Genomic DNA, 20,273 nt, shown 5'->3' on the forward strand with positions numbered 1-20,273 from the left:
ATCCTTGTGTATATAATCAACAAAATGGTGTACAACCGATTTATTTATGAAACACAACAGTTTTACACTAATGTAGAATGTAGAAAATGTATATCTAACAACACAGGTATACAAAAAAAATGTACATTTTGTGCATTGCAAACTCTCAACAAAATTGAACAAGATGGGAACTAAACATGAAAGAACATGAATGCTATACACACTAATGACAAAAAGCTAACACATCCTTGATCCACACTGTACAGTCACACAGTCACAATTTGTTCGTAGAGACCTTCATCTGGATTCCTGTTCGACCAACACAGTTTCACAACATCCATACCGCTAACACATGAATGAAAAAATCACTCGTATAAAATGTTTTCGCTGTATTTTATCTTCATGATTCCATCGTACAAAATGAAGTTCAGACTCAGCTGTTGATGATGTGACTTGGTGCTTGGTACACAACATCAGATTCACTAGGAATGTGGCACTTAAAACTGCAATTTTATTGATGTCATTACCCTTTTGTTGTGTTGCTTGCTGAAGTGCCAGTAGCTCAATTCACAGCCACTTTAGTTGATGGACTATTTACTATACATGCAGAGTATGTAGAGAGTAGAAAAAAAGTAGAAAGAAGAAAAAGTCCCACATGTACCCAGGTGATGTATCACTTTGAGGACAATGAGGCTCTGTATGGATAGCTAAGAAAATAAACTGGCAGCTTTTTTTAACATACCAATACCACCAGAATTAACTTTCTTTGGCAGCCGCTACACACGCTGCAGCACATAAACACGTGCTGTGTTTATGTGCGTGATTACTTACAAGCATCTGATATTTATGCTCTCCACAGCTTTAGGCCACAGTTTACCTTAAAGATTTGAAAAACTAACAAGGAAGTGCATGACAACACTAACAATCTTGCAATAGTATAATGCGTTATCTTAATGTTTGATATTCAATTATGCGTTTTGTCAGTGTAAACAAATAAATAATTATTTACAAACTCTGGCAAAAAAAAAAAATGCAAAACAAACAAAACAAGCCAAGCATAAATAATTTACAAGAGAAATTATAATACAGACTTAGTATAAACATCTTTGGCACTTGCTAAAATGGCTTATTTAAGTTGTTCACTCAAGTTCTCCATAAAAAAAAAGATAGAAAACACATTCAGCATGAAAACAGTGAGGAGAAATAGTAATGAGACACCTAAATGATTATGCTTTGGTTACAGTTTATGTTCATCAGACACTTTATGATCATTCATTTGGCAAAACAGAAACCATGAATGAGCTAAAGAGAGAGAACAACCAAGTCACTTACAAGATGTAGAAAGAAAGAAACTGTTGGAAAGCACATATAGCATGTAAGTGGTTGTACAATGAATCTTTTAAAATGTAGACATACATACACTAGTTATAATTAGACAATCTGTCGAGACTTTTTAAAATCATGTCCACTCTCATCAGTTTTACTTTCCCAGCTTGGGAAATGCATCAACAGGAAAACTGAAATCGGCCATGTTTTCCTCTCCAGTGGCAAAACATGGAAAGTATGGAAAGTTGTGGATTTACGTGGATTTAGCAATGACAGTGGATTAAGCAATGACGTGATGTTTACTTTCAAAGATTCTTGTCTTCTTCCCTCTGATGTTTTTCTACTGGGCTTGATTCAGTTATCTGTGGAAAGATTGAGAAAACATCTTCCATTACTGCCACATTTATAATCAAAGCGAGGACACTCGATGAGATTCGCACAGTCAAAGCGCCAAAACGCGGCAACAACATGTGCACTGTGTGTCAAAAAGCGTGTCTTCAGTAACGTGACTGCGATTGTAAAAAGGCTGCAGGCTCAGGCTCATTTTCCACTGTTTAGCACTCAACAGAAGATCTGAAGTCCTTGGACCAGTACACAAGGTCTTTCACAATGCATCTGGGGGCATTGTACATAGGCAAGCTGACAAGCAGAAACATAGCGTGACTCTTTTTCTTGCTTCAGCCAACAAACAGCACATAACCCTTCTCATTACCTTATGAACACTGTCGGCAACTCCGGCTTATCTGAGGTTTGAAAAAGATGTTGAAGGAAGGTTTAAAGACTTTACCCACATTATTCAAACATGGAGGATTTTCTCCCCCACTTTTTGATCTTTTTACTCTATACTTGTCTACATGTGTAGACCATACATTTGTCTGCATTACATACATATACATACAGTATACACACATTGCACACAAACACACACACACAAAGAGGATGAACCTCCATAATCATCAGTCTCAAGACTAAGCCCCTGCACATCTATACATACAGCTGCAATGTACATAGATGAAATAAGTAAGTTGCATTCATGTAATGTAAATTATGGCTGCATCACACTTATACCATGCAGCATTTATTTCATTCAATAAACTGATAGATGGGAGATTATTTTTATTTATGCATTTAAAGTCTCTGTATGTATATCTGCAATACCGAAACCCTCTTCTTTGACAGAACAGTTTCGCCTAGGTTCCCAACCCAATAAAATAGTTTCGCACGTCCTCATTTATACACTTAAACTCAGCTCAAACTCCAATGAATTGAGCTCTGTCCAGCTCCCCCACACGGACAGATGTGGATATTACAGTGGGAATCCTTCAATGCTATTAATTACGAATGATTTTTATATCTAACAGTTGACAGACGAACATTTATGGTTAAAACTCTAAAGTAATGAAAGTATTTGCACTAACCTCTGCATTCATACTTGAGGTCGGAGAAGAACACCAGCTCTTGCGAGAAGACAAACAAGCCTAACCTTCCTCCAGCAAACGTCTTGTCATATACTGGTCCAGAGTCAGCCATGATCTGTTTGCCTTCATAGACCACAACCCTGCAAAATACAAGACGAACTTCTTAATGTGTTGGGATTATGAGGCTTAATGATGTACATTATATTTACCACTAGATTTAGAATTATAAACATAATATAAATGAATGAATATTATTACCATATTAACTGGAAACTATACCTCATTCTCCAATAAATGTATCACTATTGCTAATCCAACATTTCAAACAAGTTCTTTTTAAAACACCTTTCCTGTGGTCCTTTATTCTTTTCTGTTCCTGCTTCATCATGCCTTTCCAGTCTTTTCTGTGGTGCACTAAAAAGACCATGTGGCAGAAAACTCAACTTTATTTCTTACCTTATAAAACCAGTCTTTGGTCTGTGGATGAGATGCCACCTGTAAGCTGTGTAATCCTTCCAACCAATGTTTTTGGGGTCATGCCACAAAGTACGGACCTGTGTACAATAGTTAACAACACTTAATGCTGCTATAGCCTTTCAAAACAGAGAAACTAGTATTTAGACTGCAGCCCACCTGGCCAGGAGTGTTGCCCGTGTGCCACAAAGCATTCCTGAGGTTTTCTCCAGTACCAGTGGTCGAGTTGACGACTTTGAGCGAAACGCCAGAAATGCCAAAGGCCTTGGAGGGCTTGTCTTCCCAGTAAGTCTGTGTGATCTGCTTCCACATTACTACATAAAAGCGCGAACTTGACTGGTAGCCAAACACAAAGCCTGCATAGTCATCATCTCTGTCTGTATTCACGTACATCGTTCCACTGAAGTCCACAGCGTTGAATTCATCAAAACCTGTGATGTGAGAAGCAAATGTGATGCTAAATCTCAGTGATCTGTCTACAACTGGTGTCTCAAATCTTTTAAAGAGCAACAAATGAACATTAAACGGCTGTTGGAACACACGGGTGCTGCTCACCTACTGCAATGCCTGGGTCAGAGTTTGCAGTCTGAACCAGCTCTTTGCCCTGGTGTCTGACCACCCAGTTAGGATCAATTTGAGTGGTTCCCTTGGGATCCAAGTGGACCATCTGGAACTTCCTGAAGTCTGTGACACTGATGGCATTGTTCTCTGGACATACATCAAGAATATCTGGGATGCTGTCATTGTCAAAGTCATCTTTGCAGGCATCCCCTCTTCCATCGCCTGTTAGAAAGACATCAAAAGAATAAGTTTGACTTCATTTAAATTAGACATTTTTTTCCATAGGTTGGAAAAATCTCTACAGCAGCTAATGTGAGTGTCATAATACTCCCAAGAGCTCCTCTAAGTTAATCTGAAAAAAATGAATGGGAAAAATAGTGATTCCTCCCAAAAAACTCTCTTTAATACCTTTGCCAAAACTACTAAGGGAAAATCAGCTGTCTTCTAAATTCTGTGACAACTTCCAATGACACTCGTAACTATCTGAAGCCTGAAGTCTATTAGAGACAGACTACAAGCCAAGGGCTCAAGGACGCCAGTGGCTCATGAAGGCCACGGCGTGGATGGAGATAGCTGCTTTCTGTCATCATCTTTGTTATTTCACAAGAGGCTAAAACGATTCTATCAAATAAACACTACATGACGAGCTGTAAAGAAAGCGAATGCGTCAATGTCCAGGTCCTTCCTCCTTCATGGTCTGTTTCCAGTTACACACAGCTGTACAAACTCCAGGTAACCCTGCTTAAATTGGACACTGCGGATTAATCACAAGCAAAGCCTAAAGGAAATAAAAACTTCACAGACTGGCGTGTGCCCTCCTGGACGGCTCACTGAAGTCATGCAGAATGACATCACCCATGCCAACCCAGTTGCTGACTCTTTCCACAGCCACCATATTTCACACCTGCTGTAGTGAAGCTAACTGTGAAAACATCTGGGAAAAGGCATGCTAAAGCAAAATGTGAACGTCGGAAAGTAATGAGGACAAAGTCGAAGCGTGTGGAGCCCACAGGAGAAAGAGACAATTTAAGCTAACAAACAGACATATACAGACAATACTGGGCCAATATATAAGCTATCAGTCAATTTCCAGGTGATAATTAACTAATGGTAATCAAATCATCAGTGCTCAGAAGTATTTATTCCCATGACATCTCCTGCTGCTGAGGATGCTCACGATGCAATCAGAAGCTCTGTGTTACTGAGTGGACCTTGTGCTGAGAAACTCAAGGCCAAGAATGAACTTGCACTCTGAATATTATACTGTATCTTCATGTGACACTAGTATATCATGACTTATTTTTATAATACTTGTACGAAAGCAAAAAAATCATGTTTAGTGATGTTGATTTATACTTTATCTATATTTGCTTATAATATGTTATAATTTGATGAACACTTAAGGTATTACACACTCATTACAAAGTACACCATTTAGTTTTACTTAAATAACAACAACAAACTGCATTGGATTGGATCCCTAATTGTATGTTATTCAATGTAAATAAAAAAGTGCATAATTTAGATTCATTAGTTTGTTGTCTTTTTTTGTCAGCTGTTAGAACAGCATGCAAGTACAGCAACACAGTAACTTTAATGACTATGTATACTGGCTCAAGAAAATGTTAACTTCAGCCTAAAATTTCAGTCCTTCTTGTACTGCCTTAATGCATGACTGCATTAAATAGTATGTAGCAAAACATCAACAGCTGGAATCACATACGACTCAAAGCACATGGCATGTAAACGCTGCATCCTCACCATCAGAGTCCAGCTGGTCTGCATTGGGCGTCAGTCTGCAGTTGTCCTTGTCATCAGGTATACCGTCATCATCATCATCATAGTCACATGCGTCTCCTTTGCCATCCTTGTCGTGGTCAGCCTGGTTGGCGTTGGCCACATACGGACAGTTGTCCAGGTTGTTCTGATGGCCGTCTTCATCAATGTCTTGGTTATTATCACACTGATCTCCAACCAGGTCGTTGTCTAAATCAGTCTGATAGATACAGAGATTAACAGCATTAACACTTCCTATACCTGCTGTACTGGAGTGTGACATTACATGCAGTGTGGTTCAATACCTGGTCAGGGTTGTGCAACAATGGACAGTTGTCACACTGGTCACCAACCCCATCCATGTCTGTGTCCTTCTGGTCAGTGTTGTACACGTAGGGGCAGTTGTCATCCTCATTCAGGATTTCTGAAGAAAAAGACCCACTGATGACATACTCTTGAGAATTTAAGGTATAAACATAATAATTTACTGTCCAAGACAGACTGATTACAGTATTTTATCTGTTTAGGCTAGGCTATTTTACCATCTCCATCAATGTCTATTGCACATGCATCTCCTTCTCCGTTGTTGTCAGTGTCTATCTGAGCAGGGTTGTGTTCATATGGACAGTTGTCACAGCGGTCGCCAACTTCATCCTTATCAAAGTCAAACTGGCGAGGATTGTAAAGGAGGGGGCAGTTGTCCTGTTGCAGAGAGTATATGGTTGTCAGGGAATTCTTTGATGATTGTGAATCCAGTTACAGAATAAAACATGTCCATGTGTTAAAAAAAAGCATACCCTCTCATCTATAATTCCATCGTTATCATCATCCTTGTCACAAGCATCACCTTGACCGTCTTTGTCAAAGTCTTCTTGTCCAGAGTTGGGAAGGCTAGGGCAGTTATCCTGAAATAGTGATGGGAGATTCAGAAGTTTTACACACACAATAGTTTAGAAGCACTGCAGTGTAGACTACAATTACAACGAGTTACCTTCTTGCAGTGATATGTGGCGTTGGCACCACACACAAGGTTCTGATTGGGCCAGCCATCCAAATCTGAGTCCTCTCCACAAATGAAACCATCTCCAGCGTAACCAGTCCTACACTCACATTTGTACATAGGGTCACTGAAGTGGCTGATGTAGATGCATTCGGCATATTTGTGACAGTTGTGGGTCTTGTCCTTGCATGGGTTCTCTGGTTCACACACCTGAAGAAAAAACAAGCCAGGTGGAAAGGTGTTACAAAACTGCCACCAATCACATCCTACACTGAGGGCACTGGATGTGATCTGGCTGGAAAAGAAGAAAAGTGGCCCTCTATGCCCTTGTCATGTCTTTTTACATGGTTTCCTGTTTTTTCAGCTTTTGATGATGGGTCTAAATCAAGAGAACTTATTTTACCACTTCTCCTCCTACTTTTCTTTTGAAAGGCCACTTCCAAACTGATGCAAAACGAAGTGACGAGTTAAGGGAGAAACTTTGGACAAATTCAAGGGCATGGCTGATTTTATGAAATCGCACTTAATGCATCATACATCTCACTATGATAAGGTATTCATGGCTACCACTCATTACCAGAGGTTGAACATAACTTTACCTTAGATGCCACTCCATGAGCTCATAGAGGACAACATGACAGCAAGAACTGTGAAACAGGGCATCTTAATGCCAACAATGAGACATTTTTTCCCAAATCAATCAGTAAATTAGATTAATAAATTGTTGAAATTGGGGTATCATATCAAAAACATGCAGCTGCCGAGGCCACAGGGTGACAAAATGAAAAAAAAAAAAAATCAGTCAAGTGTTCATTCACTGTTCCATTAAAGTAATTAATATGACATCTATAAAAAAGAATTTACCTGTGATACAGTTAAAATATAACAGAGGTTATGAGAGGAGTAAAAGTGGAAAAACTGAGCTTCTTTACGGATCGGTTGAGCCAAAGTTAAGAAAAAGCTTCACATTATTTTGCTTGAATAAAAGCACTGGTCCATTCAGCATCTAAAAATACAGCATAAAGAATTGCTTCAATCTGCCTCTAAGCTTACAATCAAAGTACCAGAGACATGGAACACATGTTTGCTGTTAAGAATTGCCCAACTCCCCTCTCCTTCTGCTTGCTGATACTAGGTCAAGGTGAGTCAATATTCATATATGGTAGCCCAGGAGCTCGCCTCTCGCCTGCAAGAATGAGGCTTATAAATCACCAGAGCTGCTGCTTCCATCATTCATAAATCTGACATGCAAAAATTCTCACAACTGTTTAAAAATTTGCCTGGAGCTAAAGGCCCTCATTGTATCCTTTACTTTACCTCATTTTGTCTTCATTTCTGCAAAAGCTACCACTGTTTCAATGTCATACAATCACTAGTCTGTTATTGTCACTGAATGAGAATAACTTCAGCTCACCTGTTTGTTCTTCTTGGCAGCCTCTACACCCATCCCGAAAGGCTGGGTGCCCTTGTAGCGCTTTGGACAGGGCAGGCAGTGGAAACCTGGATCTGTGTTGACGCAGCGCTGCACTCCACTCACTTTGTAGCAAACATCAGACACCATGTCACACTGGAGGTGGGAAAGAAAAGAATCAGTAAAATGCAAACAAATAATGGCACGAATGAAGTCTTAAACACACAAAAAGAGGTATGTTTACCTCATTAATGTCTTCACAGTGAGTGCCATTTCCACGGAAACCGACAGGGCATGGGCCACACTCCCAGGATCCATCTGGAGAGCTGTTGCAATCCACTCCCCCAAAGCATGGGTTAGATAGACAGCCATCTGCAAGGAATTTAGATGACGAGAATGGATACAAACAAGGGAAACTGATTTAAACATCGCTGGACATATCTGTATAGAGTATCTCCAAATCATTCAACTTTAATTTGGAATGGTTTTCATCTTGAAGCATTGTCTTTGAGATGAAAACCAAGGATGATGCTTCAAGCTCCACCAGCTGAGACCCAAATTCCTCCCCCCAAAATTCTCTGGCTATATGAAACTATTTCCAAAAATAATGTGGGACCCACAGTATTGAAAAATGAAATTCAAAAAATATTCAACATCTCTTTCCAGAAACAGAACTCTCTTTACTTAAGCAATGACAAGAGTGAAAATTTTATTTCTTTATTTGTTATGTTTTTGAATTGTGCAACCTCCTCTGAAAGCCTGCATTTAGACAAAAGTATAAAGTCACAACTGTGAGTATGCTTGCACATCCAGCAGGCCCTGAGTTGATGAAGAGCACTGTCGAAACATCACTACTTTGGTGTAAGGCAATGCCAACACGCCGATATTTAGTTGGTATAATGATTAATATATTCAGCATCTTAGAATTTACAACAGAATAAGAACTTTAATATCATTATAGTTACTGTGCAACGAAATTTGGCTAGTGTGTTATATTTGCTAATTAGCACAAAGCAGCAGCAGCTGATGGGAAAGTCATAGGTTGCAGTTACTTGGTGGCAGTTTTAAGTCAGATGCTCAAAAGGAAAAAATCAAATCAAATATCAAATGAGGGATTCACCCTCTGGGTAGCATGAATATCTCTACAAATGACATTGCTATCAATTCAGTTGTTGGTGAGATATTTTAGGTTGTACCAAAGCGGTGGACTGATCTAACTAACATTTCCATCCCAGAACCTGTTGGTTGCATGGCTAAAAACATAATGCAGAGTGACGTGTGCTTACCAATAGGACAGTCTTTTTTGTTACAGCTGTCACTGTCATTGGCCTCCCCGATACACTTCCTGCCTCCATGCTGAGGATGAGGACTATTGCACTCACGCATCCTAGTTTTGACTCCCCCTCCGCATGTTGCCGAACAAGTTGCCCATGGCGACCAAGGACCCCAACCACCGTCAACTAAAAAGATACAGAGACAAAGGTTCAGTAGTTAACCCTTGAGATCAAGCATTTTATTCCACTATTTGTTTCTATTCTGAAATCTGAAAAGCACCCAGAGAAATCAGAAGCTGAGAACTTAGTGCCACAAGAGAAAACATACTGAGCTGATTTGAGTCAACATTTCCTGATAGAGAGACAGGAGGAGCCTGAAGGCAAGAGGAAGTCTGGGTATTTGGGACCAGCTGTAATGTAGATGCAGCTTTCGAGTGTAAAAGTGAAATACCCACTGGGACATGGCTTGGCAGTGCAGCGCTGAGTCTCTCTCCCATTTCCCTCGCAGTCTTTGCCTCCCAGTTGTGGTACGGGAGCGTTGCAGTGTCGTATTCTGGTGATCTGTCCTTCTCCACAGGTCACTGAGCAGGATGACCATGGCGACCACAAACTCCACCCTCCATCCTGACGAACTGCGTTTTAAACATCATCCATATCAGGTAGAGGTCACCAGAACACACGCCATGTGTTATCCTCTGGGTTTCCACTCAGCCAAGTGGTTACAGACAAGTATAATTTACCAAAGAAAAAAAATGGACACTACATTTTGTACAAGTAAAATTATGTGATCCTGGTGGCGATGGCTCACTTTCAAAGACATTCTAAGATGCTTGTGCCAGTTTTATGTCATTGTGGGTGAACTATCCTCCAGCGGTTACACAGATGCAGTGTAATGTTAGCTTCGAGTAATAACACATTTGAATCTGAAATTTATCAAACACCACATTCATCAGTTTCAAATCTAGTGACATTTCCTGACACCTCACCTCACATACAGCACATCTAATGATCAAATTCATTAATATTTTGTATTTTTGTATGGCAGGCTGAAGTGAGTCACTGGACTGTGGAACACCCTCTCAGCCAGTGATTTAAACACAATTGACTTGACTGGGCACACCCTGCAACACGACCATGAAATCCAGCTCTTCACTGGGATTCAGCCTCACTCAGATGGATCCATTTTCAACAGATTTATGGAGGAGTGAACTTGGTCGTTTGCACTTTGGAGGCTCTCATCTCATATTTAACTCAATGCTGAGTTTTTCCACAGTTTCATCATGTGCCTCCCTCCCATATGTCATACAGTTGTTTGTTTTAGATCATTGGGTAGGCAAAGGCAGAAGCCTACTTTGATTGAAATAATATCACAGCACTAAGGTGGATACAACTGGATCCCATACAAGTAAATGAAAACTGAGTGACTATTAAAGAAATATTCTCACCACGACTATCACATTTGACCAGGCTGCACTTGCGGGTCTGGATAGAAGGTCCGGTGCAGGGGTTACTAGTTGCATCACATGATCGACCCCTTTGTTGAGTTCCTGTACCGCAGGTGACTGTACACTCTGTCCACTCTGACCAAGGGGACCAGCCATCCTCACTGTCTATAGCTGGAAGAAGTAAAAGCACAAAGTCAACATTTAGTCAACATTAAGAAACACTCCCTCAGTGTATCTACTCAGTGTTAGAACAAAATAATAGAACTACTAGCAAGAGATCACAGATGAACTGTTTTTATTCTTCATGTCAGCCTGTTTACCACATGACCTCATCTGAAAAACCCACAGTAGCAATTCTCAGTGTCTTACTTTTTGACCAATAAATCTGTGGTTCGCTCACAAAGACAAACTGGCTGCAACAGTCCTGTGGTATTAAAATTTAATATGTGTGGAATATTGTTTTTATGGCATATTGAGGCATTAATTAAAATAGAATGCATGCATAAAAGTGTGTGTGTGTTTATAATTGCATTTATATGCTGGAAACATTGGCTAATAGGAGGTTCCGACTACTTACGCATACACACCGGGCAGCACTCGCCGTCGACAAATGAGGGGCTGGCACAGGCCACTGGGGGGCATGTAATTTGGTGGCACACTATCTTGGACTCCTGCCATCAATGAATATTAGAGATCTATCACTGACATACAAAGTACATCTGCACATCTTTCCTGTATTTTGATATGACTTGGCACTACCTGGCAGGTGCATTTGGTGCAGCTGTCTACAACCCAGTCTTCCTTATCATCAAACAGGCGGCCATCTTGCCAGCACATGTTTTTCTCTCTAGAATTCTTCATCCTCCCAAGGACCTCCTTCATGACTGTGTTCTCCTCTGTCTGAACATCCGACAACAGATGGATTTGAAGTGAGAAAGGAGGTCATTCAGAGATGATTAGGACTCATGCGAAAGGTACACAGCATTCCGTTCGGCATGTGAAGGTATACACTTGTTGACAAGCTGGTTGGTTTAAGAGAGCACATATGTGGTTACTTTTCACCAGGTGGAAAGAAGATGAAGAAATTGAAAACTAGTCAACTTAAAGTACAAACCTTACTCTCTGCAAAACAATCATCACAATATAGATCATAATAATTAAGTAGTAAATATAGCATCCTGTCACTGAACCTATCTTACCAGCGTGTATCTTTCTCCAGCTTAGTGACACTTAGTGATTTTGAGACATCTTACTTTGAGCCTCTTGAGGGAAAGAGACTAGATTAGAAATTAGAAGCATTTTTAAAAGTACTTCAAAAAGTACACCTTCCGAAAAAATCTACACCGCTGTATTAATAAGACCACTTGTAAAATGACCACTTTTTACTGCGAATTGCAAACACTAAATGTCTTTCTATCTAATGTTTCTGGGCACAAGTCCCATTGAAAAAATGCTGCTTAGTTATGCACTTTGTAACCTCCAACCCGAGACCAGGGGATCTCTGGCTCAACTCCTGAACACTTGGGACCTGTCAGTCGATAAACTACTGCCAAGGGTTTGTGTGTGCATGCACAAGCGCACATCCTCCCGTTTGGAAAAGGACGGCAGTAGTGTGCAGCACTACAATCTAAGACACCACTCGGTCTGGAAGAGCCTCAGGGACCCTTCTCATCCCACTCTTTTTTTTTTTTTCCCAAGGTTCAAGCTCAGACTCTCTTATTGCTGGGAGGCTCCCAGAGGAAACACATGGGCTGTTTAAACACAGCCAGACATTAGACTGGACCCCAGTGCTGCCAGGGGAACACTTCCTATATCCACATGTAACATGTCATAAAATCTCTCTTACTCAAGCTGCCACAGATAGCAGGAGTCAAACGGGTTCAGCCATCACAGGCGACTCTATAAACAGTCCTGCGGCTACTTACTGTTTGCTTTCAAACCAATGTAGGTTACCTAGTAACCTAATTCAAACCTCTTACCTCCTGGCAGCCGCGCCAGGGACTGGCTCATTTATTTTCCTAAAATGTCAATTTTCTCTGCAATGTTGATTTTTGTTGCTCACACAAAGACAGATTTCAGCAATTTCACATTCATCACTGAAATTGGGCTGTAAAATAAGGTGAAACGAGCAGCAGCTCGTCTAAAACAAACATTGATTTACGAACACTATGTCACTACTTACCACTTTTTGCAAGCCATCAATAAGGTTGCTGACAACAGAACGTAGGCCTTTGAGCTCCTGGAACATGGTGCTAAGTTCCTCGCAGGAGCGTTCGCACATATCTGCGCCCATGTCGTCTGTCTTTTGACCTATAATGTTTGTAGTGATGGAGGGGCTCACATCCACAATTTCTGTGCTCTCGCTCACAATATTAGCATCATCTGGAAGGGCAAAAAAAAAAGAGACATCAGGGTTGATGCACAAGCAAGCAAGTGTACGGGCAACACAGACTGGTGATGGAAAACATATTTGAGAGATATGAAACACAAGGATTCTGATTTCCTGTTTTCCTGTAGGCAGCCAAAAGATCACAACAATGCGGTGATTACAGTGTTTATTGTGTTCCCAAAAACAGATGTTCAGTCGGTGATGTTTGATTTGAAAAGTGTATCTGTTTGAAATGGTGACGGTAAATCTTTCCACCAGACATGACAGCAGGGTTGGCTGTGGGAGGATTGGGGGGGGGGAGGGGTGGCATTTGGGAGTTCAAAAAGCAGAAATCTGGGTGTTCCTCCTGTGAGACCACACTGTTGTCATAAATCTCCATGACCTTTCAGATAAGTGGACACTTCCAATATGAACGTAACAGACTTGAGTGACCACACAGATGGATTCACAAGGAGCCAGTGAAGCTCATGGTCATGTCCTTACAGCTGATCACTAGCACATGCACTAGAAATACCCTCATTTACATGTCAGCACAGCAATGTGTGCAAAACTCCCCTGAGTGGCAGCATTTATCATTCATTACTAACACTGAGGGTTTGACACCAGGAACTTGCGTAATGTTGAAGGGAGTGCAATCCTGAACTACAATGAAGTTTGAAGGCCATAATGAGGTTAAATGTTTTTGCACAGTCTGCAAATCTGGAGCAGGAAGGCTGACACAGAATAATGTGTCTGCCAGCTGTGATCTTTGTACAACACAGACAGGCAAAAATACTAATCAGAGAGCAGGACAGCGCAAATGCAGTGGAATTTACATAAGCCATAGTATCTGTTCTTCAAATTCTCTTGATTTAAGCATCTCAAAGCACTGAACTCTATGAATTGTTATGTATAAGCGTAAGTGTTGCAACTGGTTTGGACCTTGCTACATAAATTGGTGAAGATTAATGGCAGGCCCGGGACTCTAAATCAAGAAGTCATCCACAATGCCCAATGATGTCCCGCTGTAGCCAGTGCTATGTTTTCTTTTCTTTTCAGTCTGCTGGATTCATTCAAATCTCAGTAGGGCTTCAAGCTGTGTGTGCATGTGAACGCGTGCAAGCTCGTCTGTGAAAGCATTTACACATTCTTCTTACCCTGATAGACAGGCTCTATTTTGTCAAAGCAGATAGAGGAAAGAACTAAAAAAGAGGATAAAAAAAAAAAAAAGCTTGGGCAGTTTTAATGCTCCTCATTAATGTCCAGCACGACAGTTTTTATGAGCGTGGGCTGTGTGGGTTTATGAGTGACTTTTGGCATTAAGATTGCTACCAGTGCAGAACCTTGACTGGTACCAACCAGCACGCAGAAAACTTCCAGCGCTTGGTGACATTTGTTAGACAAATAAACTCATTCAGCTGGAATCCAACACTACTTGTGGCAACAGAAATGCAACAACCTTTCCGTCATGGACAAAAACACACACGACATATGGATTTGTTTTGTCACAGCAATCAAAAGACACCGTTTCCAGATCTGGTTCCCCTTTAGCTTTGTTGTAAAGGATGATCATCTACACATTTACTCAGATATCTGCATTGTTTTTGTTACAGCTACTCTTGGTGTGAGCCCCACTGAGGATCACGAGGTACCATTCCTCATGTGAGAGAAGCCTCAGCTGAGAAAAGCAACCCAATCAGCCAATTCATGACTTCATTGTGAGTGTGTGTGTGTGTGTGTGTGCAGCTGGAAGTGGAGACTCCCCACTCCGCAGTATAGCATTCACTTTCTCTTTTCTATTTTCTTTCCCAGAGCATTATCCCGAGTCCAGTGCCAATAGAAATAAATGTAAGCATCTGTATCTCCTTTTGTTCACCACGCACACTGCTTGACCTCAAGCCACTGCATCGACACTGCTGTTTCTGTAAACATGAAGTAATGCTGCGAGCTCTTGCCACATGTCAAATCTGCAAGCTTTCTGACCCACTTTAAAAAAAAAATGACCAAAATAGTTAAATCCATGCAAAGGGAGTCAACTGAGAATGCCTAACTGTTTGATCTGGAAAGTTGCTGTAGTTGATACGAGTCCTTAACAAAACACAGATACCGTGCTATGGAGGATTGCATGTGAAAGAGTTTCCCAATCACATCTGCAAGGTATTGGGTTTGAAATAGTTTGGAAATGTAATTATTATGACTCATTATTTGGCTTATGAAAATCACACAAATAGAAATGGTTCTCCATGATGGAGTATGTTAGGAGCTTTAAGGTGAATGCTGATTTAAACACTTTTGAACACACACACACACACAAAAGAAAATCCACTCTTACCTTGTTTAGTGACCTCACAGTCTCTGCTTAGTAGGACATCTTCCACTGTGGTGTCAAATATGAAGCGCACATTCTGCAGAAGGCCCTGTTTGTTAAGAAAAGATGTCTCCTTATTACATATTTTGACAATTTATTTCATATTTGAGATGTGACATGTGCATTTTCTACTCTCACAGTCTAACAGACAAACACACTCACACTCAAGTATGGAGGTTCACTTTTAACCTTGTCACACACGTTCATGCTCATTTTTACTCACAAGGGGCAATTTAGAGCCTAAATTTAGAATCCTTTCCACAGAATAGTCTTTCCATAGAAAGACCAGGGCTGCACTGAGCCACTGCCACTTTGTGAGTATGTTAGTCTCTTTTCCTGGAAACTTAGTTAGGATTAAAGTTTCTAGTTTCTAGTAACTTGTGAGAGGTGACAAAATATTCAAGAGCCATTTAACTTTTCCCACATTGCTGGCAAAGCCACAACGGGACTAAAGTAGAATGGTATCTGAAGTTCCTGGATCCTGGGAAACTCCAGTCTAGCAACCAAAAAACCACAGTCTCTATCTTACCCTGAAGTGGCTCTCCCGGGTGGATCCCTTTGCAACGTACATGCGGCTTCCCTCAGCCTGCAGGTGCTCATAGAAAGGTTCATCCAGGATGAAGCTGTCTATCAGGCTGCATCCCACAAACAGGTTTGCATTTTCCCCATGAACCTGGAGTGTGATATTCTTCCACTGTGAGTCAGACAGATCCACATCCTCGAATTGGACCATGTTCTGGGAGCCGTCCACCCAGTATACCAGGTCCAAGCTGTTGGCCCGTCCATTGGACACGATCTCAAACTGCCGCCGGCCATCAGGGCCCTCCAAACCAATCAGGGTGCCCCGTGAGGCACGGTCCTGGCGTATACTGGCCACAAATACAAAGCCCTCATTGTTTTGCATTTGTCGCAGTATTTGTTTCAGTATGGGGGGGCTCACTGGGGGCAGGTGGTCGAAGCGGATGAAGCGGTAAGCAGGGGCATCCGAGTTTTGGCCCCGGAACTGTTTGGCCCCCAGAGTCTTACGTGTGATTTGGCTGATTTCAAACAAGTCAAATGATGTCTCATCCTCCTGCTCACCATCTACACACCAGACAAGTGGAAATGCAAATGGACAGTTGGGGAAAAGTTCACAAACCCTTTGTAAAATTACAATGGCCATTTTTAGAGCAAATGACAAGATTTTATAAGTCTTCACTTTCACATTAATTTTGTTATTTGGACGATGGATCCTAAAGTTAGCACTGCGTTAGTTTGGATAATCGTCATTATCATCCTAACTATCAATCAGCATTACAGTCACACACAAGTTTGCCACTTACCTTGAGGTAATGCGTGGAGGATATGAAACGATAAGAACAGCAAGAGACTTCTGAGTATCATATCTCCTTCAAAAAAAAACAACAGAAATGCTTTTATATTAGTTTTACTGTCCCTCTGTTATCGACTCCCTGGGTCCATTTCAAATGTTGAGTTTGCACTCAGTTGCACAGTGAATCATTTGAAAAAAAGAAAAAAAAATTTAGAAGATAAATCAGCTGTTTTGCAGCATCACATTTGCAGCCACCAGCTTTTCTGCTTTGTCTTACATCGCGTTCAACCAAAAAGTAAATAATTTTTTTACTTTACAAAGAGGTTCAAATATTGTGCCGTCCATGTGTCTTACCTGACGAGTGCAGTTTTTTTATTCACTCAGATATCCAACAACGACAAAGTTTCAAAAAAAAAAAAAAAAAATGTTGACAGGTTGAAAGTTGAACCTATTTGATGATTTAAGCCGATGATTTAATGAATGACAAGTGGTATCTCCTGTGAAGTTCGTGCGTAAAACCCGTAAAGTCCACTTTGTTCCACTACATCCACAGCCTGTAGGACTGGAGGCACAGCAGCGACTGAGGCATCCACCTCCCTCCTCCTTATATACACTCGCTGAGAGCCTGTCAATCAAAAATCTTCTGGGTATGAACAGTTTGACGACGGTTGTTAAGAGACAGAGTTACATAATTGTCTTCCGATGGCGTAATTTTTCTTATCCGTGCTCACACACAGGCTCTGGTATGGGGGATTGGTGACCTCTCCCCTCCTCCCTCTCTCTTTCTCTCACCGTGATGCCCGCCATCCCCCTCTCTATCAAACCCACCTTCCGTCTGGAGCCAGCTCACTTTCACTGGGGAAGAGAGATGGAGGAAAGTGGGCTGTTTTAATTTGGAAATGCGAAGTTATGGTGATTAAAAATATATATACAAAAGAGCAGAAGTAGCGGCAGTAGGTGCACTTTATTAATGTGCTGTTATACAATTAACAACAACAGAATTATAATAAATTTAGATATTTGTGATGTGTAAAACAGCTTTGGCACCCAATTTCTTGAATATCGCGAAGATTTCGATTTCGACTTAAATAGTGTTGTATTTTTAAACTTACAATAGATATTTTGGATGCTTCCACCTTGCTGGCAAGCAGCGTCTTGCGCCTGGAGAACGCCTGGTTTTTGCCAAGGCTCCCCTCTGCGGTGTCAGGAAGGAAAAAAAAGCTGATACAACGTCTCTTTCTTGAAGCCCTGCAGAGGGATCCTCGGGCTGGATGTACCAATAGGATACGTCTCAGGGACGGTTTGCGTCAATTGGAAACGTGCATTCCATTTCACTGGGGGGGAAAAGGGGGCTGAAGAGCAGACAGTTTCTGACCAAATGGGGCAACTGTCTTTCAACAGTGTGAGTTCAGTTAACTGACAAATAGTGGAAACAGAAGCAGAACATTTAGTGGGAATGCAAGTGTCAGGTGTAGTTTCTCAAAATGGGTTTGCTCTTTTTAAATCATTAATCACCATTGACCTCAATTTCTAAATTAGACTTTTACTTGCATAATTTAATAGAAAACTCTTGTTTTTTTGCACAATAACTGTCACCAAGATGCCTCTACTAATACTTTTCATTCCTAACTCTGCATTAATCCACTTTGACCTATCTGACAAAGAGCAGTACTGAGTAATAAGGCTTTACCAGAGGAATGAAGTACTGTTCGGGCAAAAAGCAAACTTTGGCATCGTCAACATCACTTTTTAAAACAGTGCAGAGCTGCCACACACCAAATTTTAGGCAGTGGAACTGAAACTATAATGTGGTTTTATCCGTGCAAAGTCAAATAATATTTACAAATGAGAAGAGGAGAATAAAATGTAGACTCAAATCCATGTCAGACTTGTTTACACCAAACAGTGCCATGAAGACAGTCAAGAACACACTGCTCTAATATCTTGTTCAAAAGCCACAATGCGCAGTTGAAGTTTCCATCACTTTTAACATATCTTTGATCAGTTTCTGGAACATTTAGATCACTCCATGATCCAAAGCTTACCTACTATGCAGCAGTGATCACATATAAACGTGGACTCTCTATTAATGCTACAAATACCAGAGATGCGGAGGAGCCATGAAATGAAGGTGATGGATGTCAGCTAGGTCGATAAACAACCATAGTTTCCAGTTCTCTTCTCCAAGCTGTGACTTCACCATTGAGGTTTATGTGTTTTTAACAAAAAAAAAAAAAAAAAGAAAGACAAGAAAAAAAAGTGGTTCAGTGTGACTCAGGAGCACAATCCAAAGAGGAAATCTGGCACCTGAAATGTTTAAAGTACTGAGAGCTGGAGAGAGTGACACATGTTACATGCAAATCTCACATCATCTGTAAAATACAATGGTTTGGGGAACGATGAAAATAAAGAGGTTAGTTAGAAATGGGCTTTTTAGTTAAGATTTACTTCAAATAGCCCCTTTAAGTTGATCACGCCAAAAGCTGAGTCATGCCAGTAAAACAAATTTGGCAAGGGTGGCTGGCATTGTAAAATATTCTTGCATAATCTCCCAAATGGAATTACAGCTCTGTTTGCATGACAATTGCACTGTAATGTACAGTATGTATATAAAGATCTGGAGAGGAGCACCATTTTCCTTAGACGTTACTGTCATCACTACTTACCTCCTGTGCTCCAGTACAGTAGTTACTGGTTTTAGTTTGCTTGTGGTTATGGTAATGGTATCAAATGAATTTTTATTGCTTAAAAGCCAGTGTGGTTGTTCTCCTCCCCATAGCCAACTCTGGAGGTGAATTTCGTCATTGCTTTGGTCCAGACTGAAACACCTAACTTTTCCTCGAGTGCCACCATAAGGTTGATACTTGTGTCGTTGAGTCAAATTTCTTGACAACTGTTCAAAAGACTGCCATGAAATTTTGGTTATATATTCATGTTTCCCCCAGAGTGGATTAATGACCATCGTCTGGTCAAAACTTCAACTGGTCCAATTATTAATGACCACATATATTTAAAACTAATGACACTCCCATCAGCCTCAGCTGTACTTTGAGTTTTGTGTTAATTAGCAAATGTTATGCTAACATGCTAAACTAAGACAGGGAACATGCTAAGCATCATAATGGCATCAGCTGTGTTAGCATGCTGACATTTAACTAAAATCACCACTGTGCTACAGATCCAACCACACAGAGCTGCTATCATGGGTGAAAACTGTTGTGATGTTGTCTAAAAAAGAAAGGCTGAAGTTTCAGACTTTTCTTCACAATTTCTCACCATAGTAATTCGCACTGTCAAAATATTATAGAGTTTCCACTGCCAAACACAGATCAGTTAAACTTCACTGTCACTGACTTCATGTGTTTTAGTCTCTTCCCTCAGTTTAAACACTTTTGTTCTCTAGGTTATTTTCTTTCCGCAAAACCTCAGACAAAATGTGTCTTCCTACCATGCATGTTCATTTGACCTGATGACACAGTTTACTGTTTATAGCTGATGTATGGAGCCAAATTAGAGCAACCATCGATCAAAGCCTCTGGGCTGGAGAAAGCGGAAAACTGA

General features: G+C 40.8%; 1 protein-coding gene across 2 annotated transcripts; it reads right to left on the reverse strand.

The window, feature by feature from the left end:
• Positions 1–25: 25 nt before the first annotated feature.
• On the reverse strand, positions 26–17,981 carry thbs2a (thrombospondin 2a). Of its 2 annotated transcripts, XM_046402357.1 has the most exons (24): positions 17,825–17,981; positions 17,067–17,567; positions 16,723–16,788; positions 15,930–16,483; positions 15,365–15,449; positions 12,847–13,046; positions 11,424–11,564; positions 11,242–11,335; positions 10,665–10,835; positions 9,675–9,851; positions 9,232–9,405; positions 8,190–8,317; positions 7,949–8,101; positions 6,526–6,744; positions 6,332–6,439; positions 6,077–6,236; positions 5,840–5,958; positions 5,520–5,754; positions 3,753–3,980; positions 3,357–3,628; positions 3,180–3,277; positions 2,724–2,863; positions 2,018–2,048; positions 26–1,667 (listed from the first exon to the last, which is right to left on the reverse strand). In XM_046402357.1, the coding sequence occupies exons 3-24, from the start codon at positions 16,781–16,783 to the stop codon at positions 1,664–1,666; spliced, it is 3,552 nt and encodes a 1,183-aa protein (XP_046258313.1). In that variant the 5' UTR covers positions 16,784–16,788; positions 17,067–17,567; positions 17,825–17,981; the 3' UTR covers positions 26–1,663. The 2 variants fall into 2 exon arrangements, with proteins under 2 accessions (XP_046258313.1, XP_046258314.1); XM_046402358.1 differs by lacking the exon at positions 2,018–2,048 and having other exon boundaries at positions 17,825–17,980.
• Between the last annotated feature and the right edge of the window lie 2,292 nt (positions 17,982–20,273).

This window comes from Scatophagus argus, chromosome 10, assembly GCF_020382885.2.
Source record: "Scatophagus argus isolate fScaArg1 chromosome 10, fScaArg1.pri, whole genome shotgun sequence".
NCBI classification, from domain to species: Eukaryota; Metazoa; Chordata; class Actinopteri; family Scatophagidae; genus Scatophagus; species Scatophagus argus.

Coding starts and splice junctions, on each gene's coding strand:
- thbs2a (XM_046402357.1), bottom strand. CDS start 16,783: ATGATACTCAGAAGTCTCTTGCTGTTCTTATCGTTTCATATCCTCCAC. Junction 13,047..15,364: donor CTGTGAGGTCACTAAACAAG/GTAAGAGTGGAT, acceptor TTGCCCTTCCAG/ATGATGCTAATATTGTGAGC. Junction 5,959..6,076: donor AATAGACATTGATGGAGATG/GTAAAATAGCCT, acceptor CTTTTTCTTCAG/AAATCCTGAATGAGGATGAC.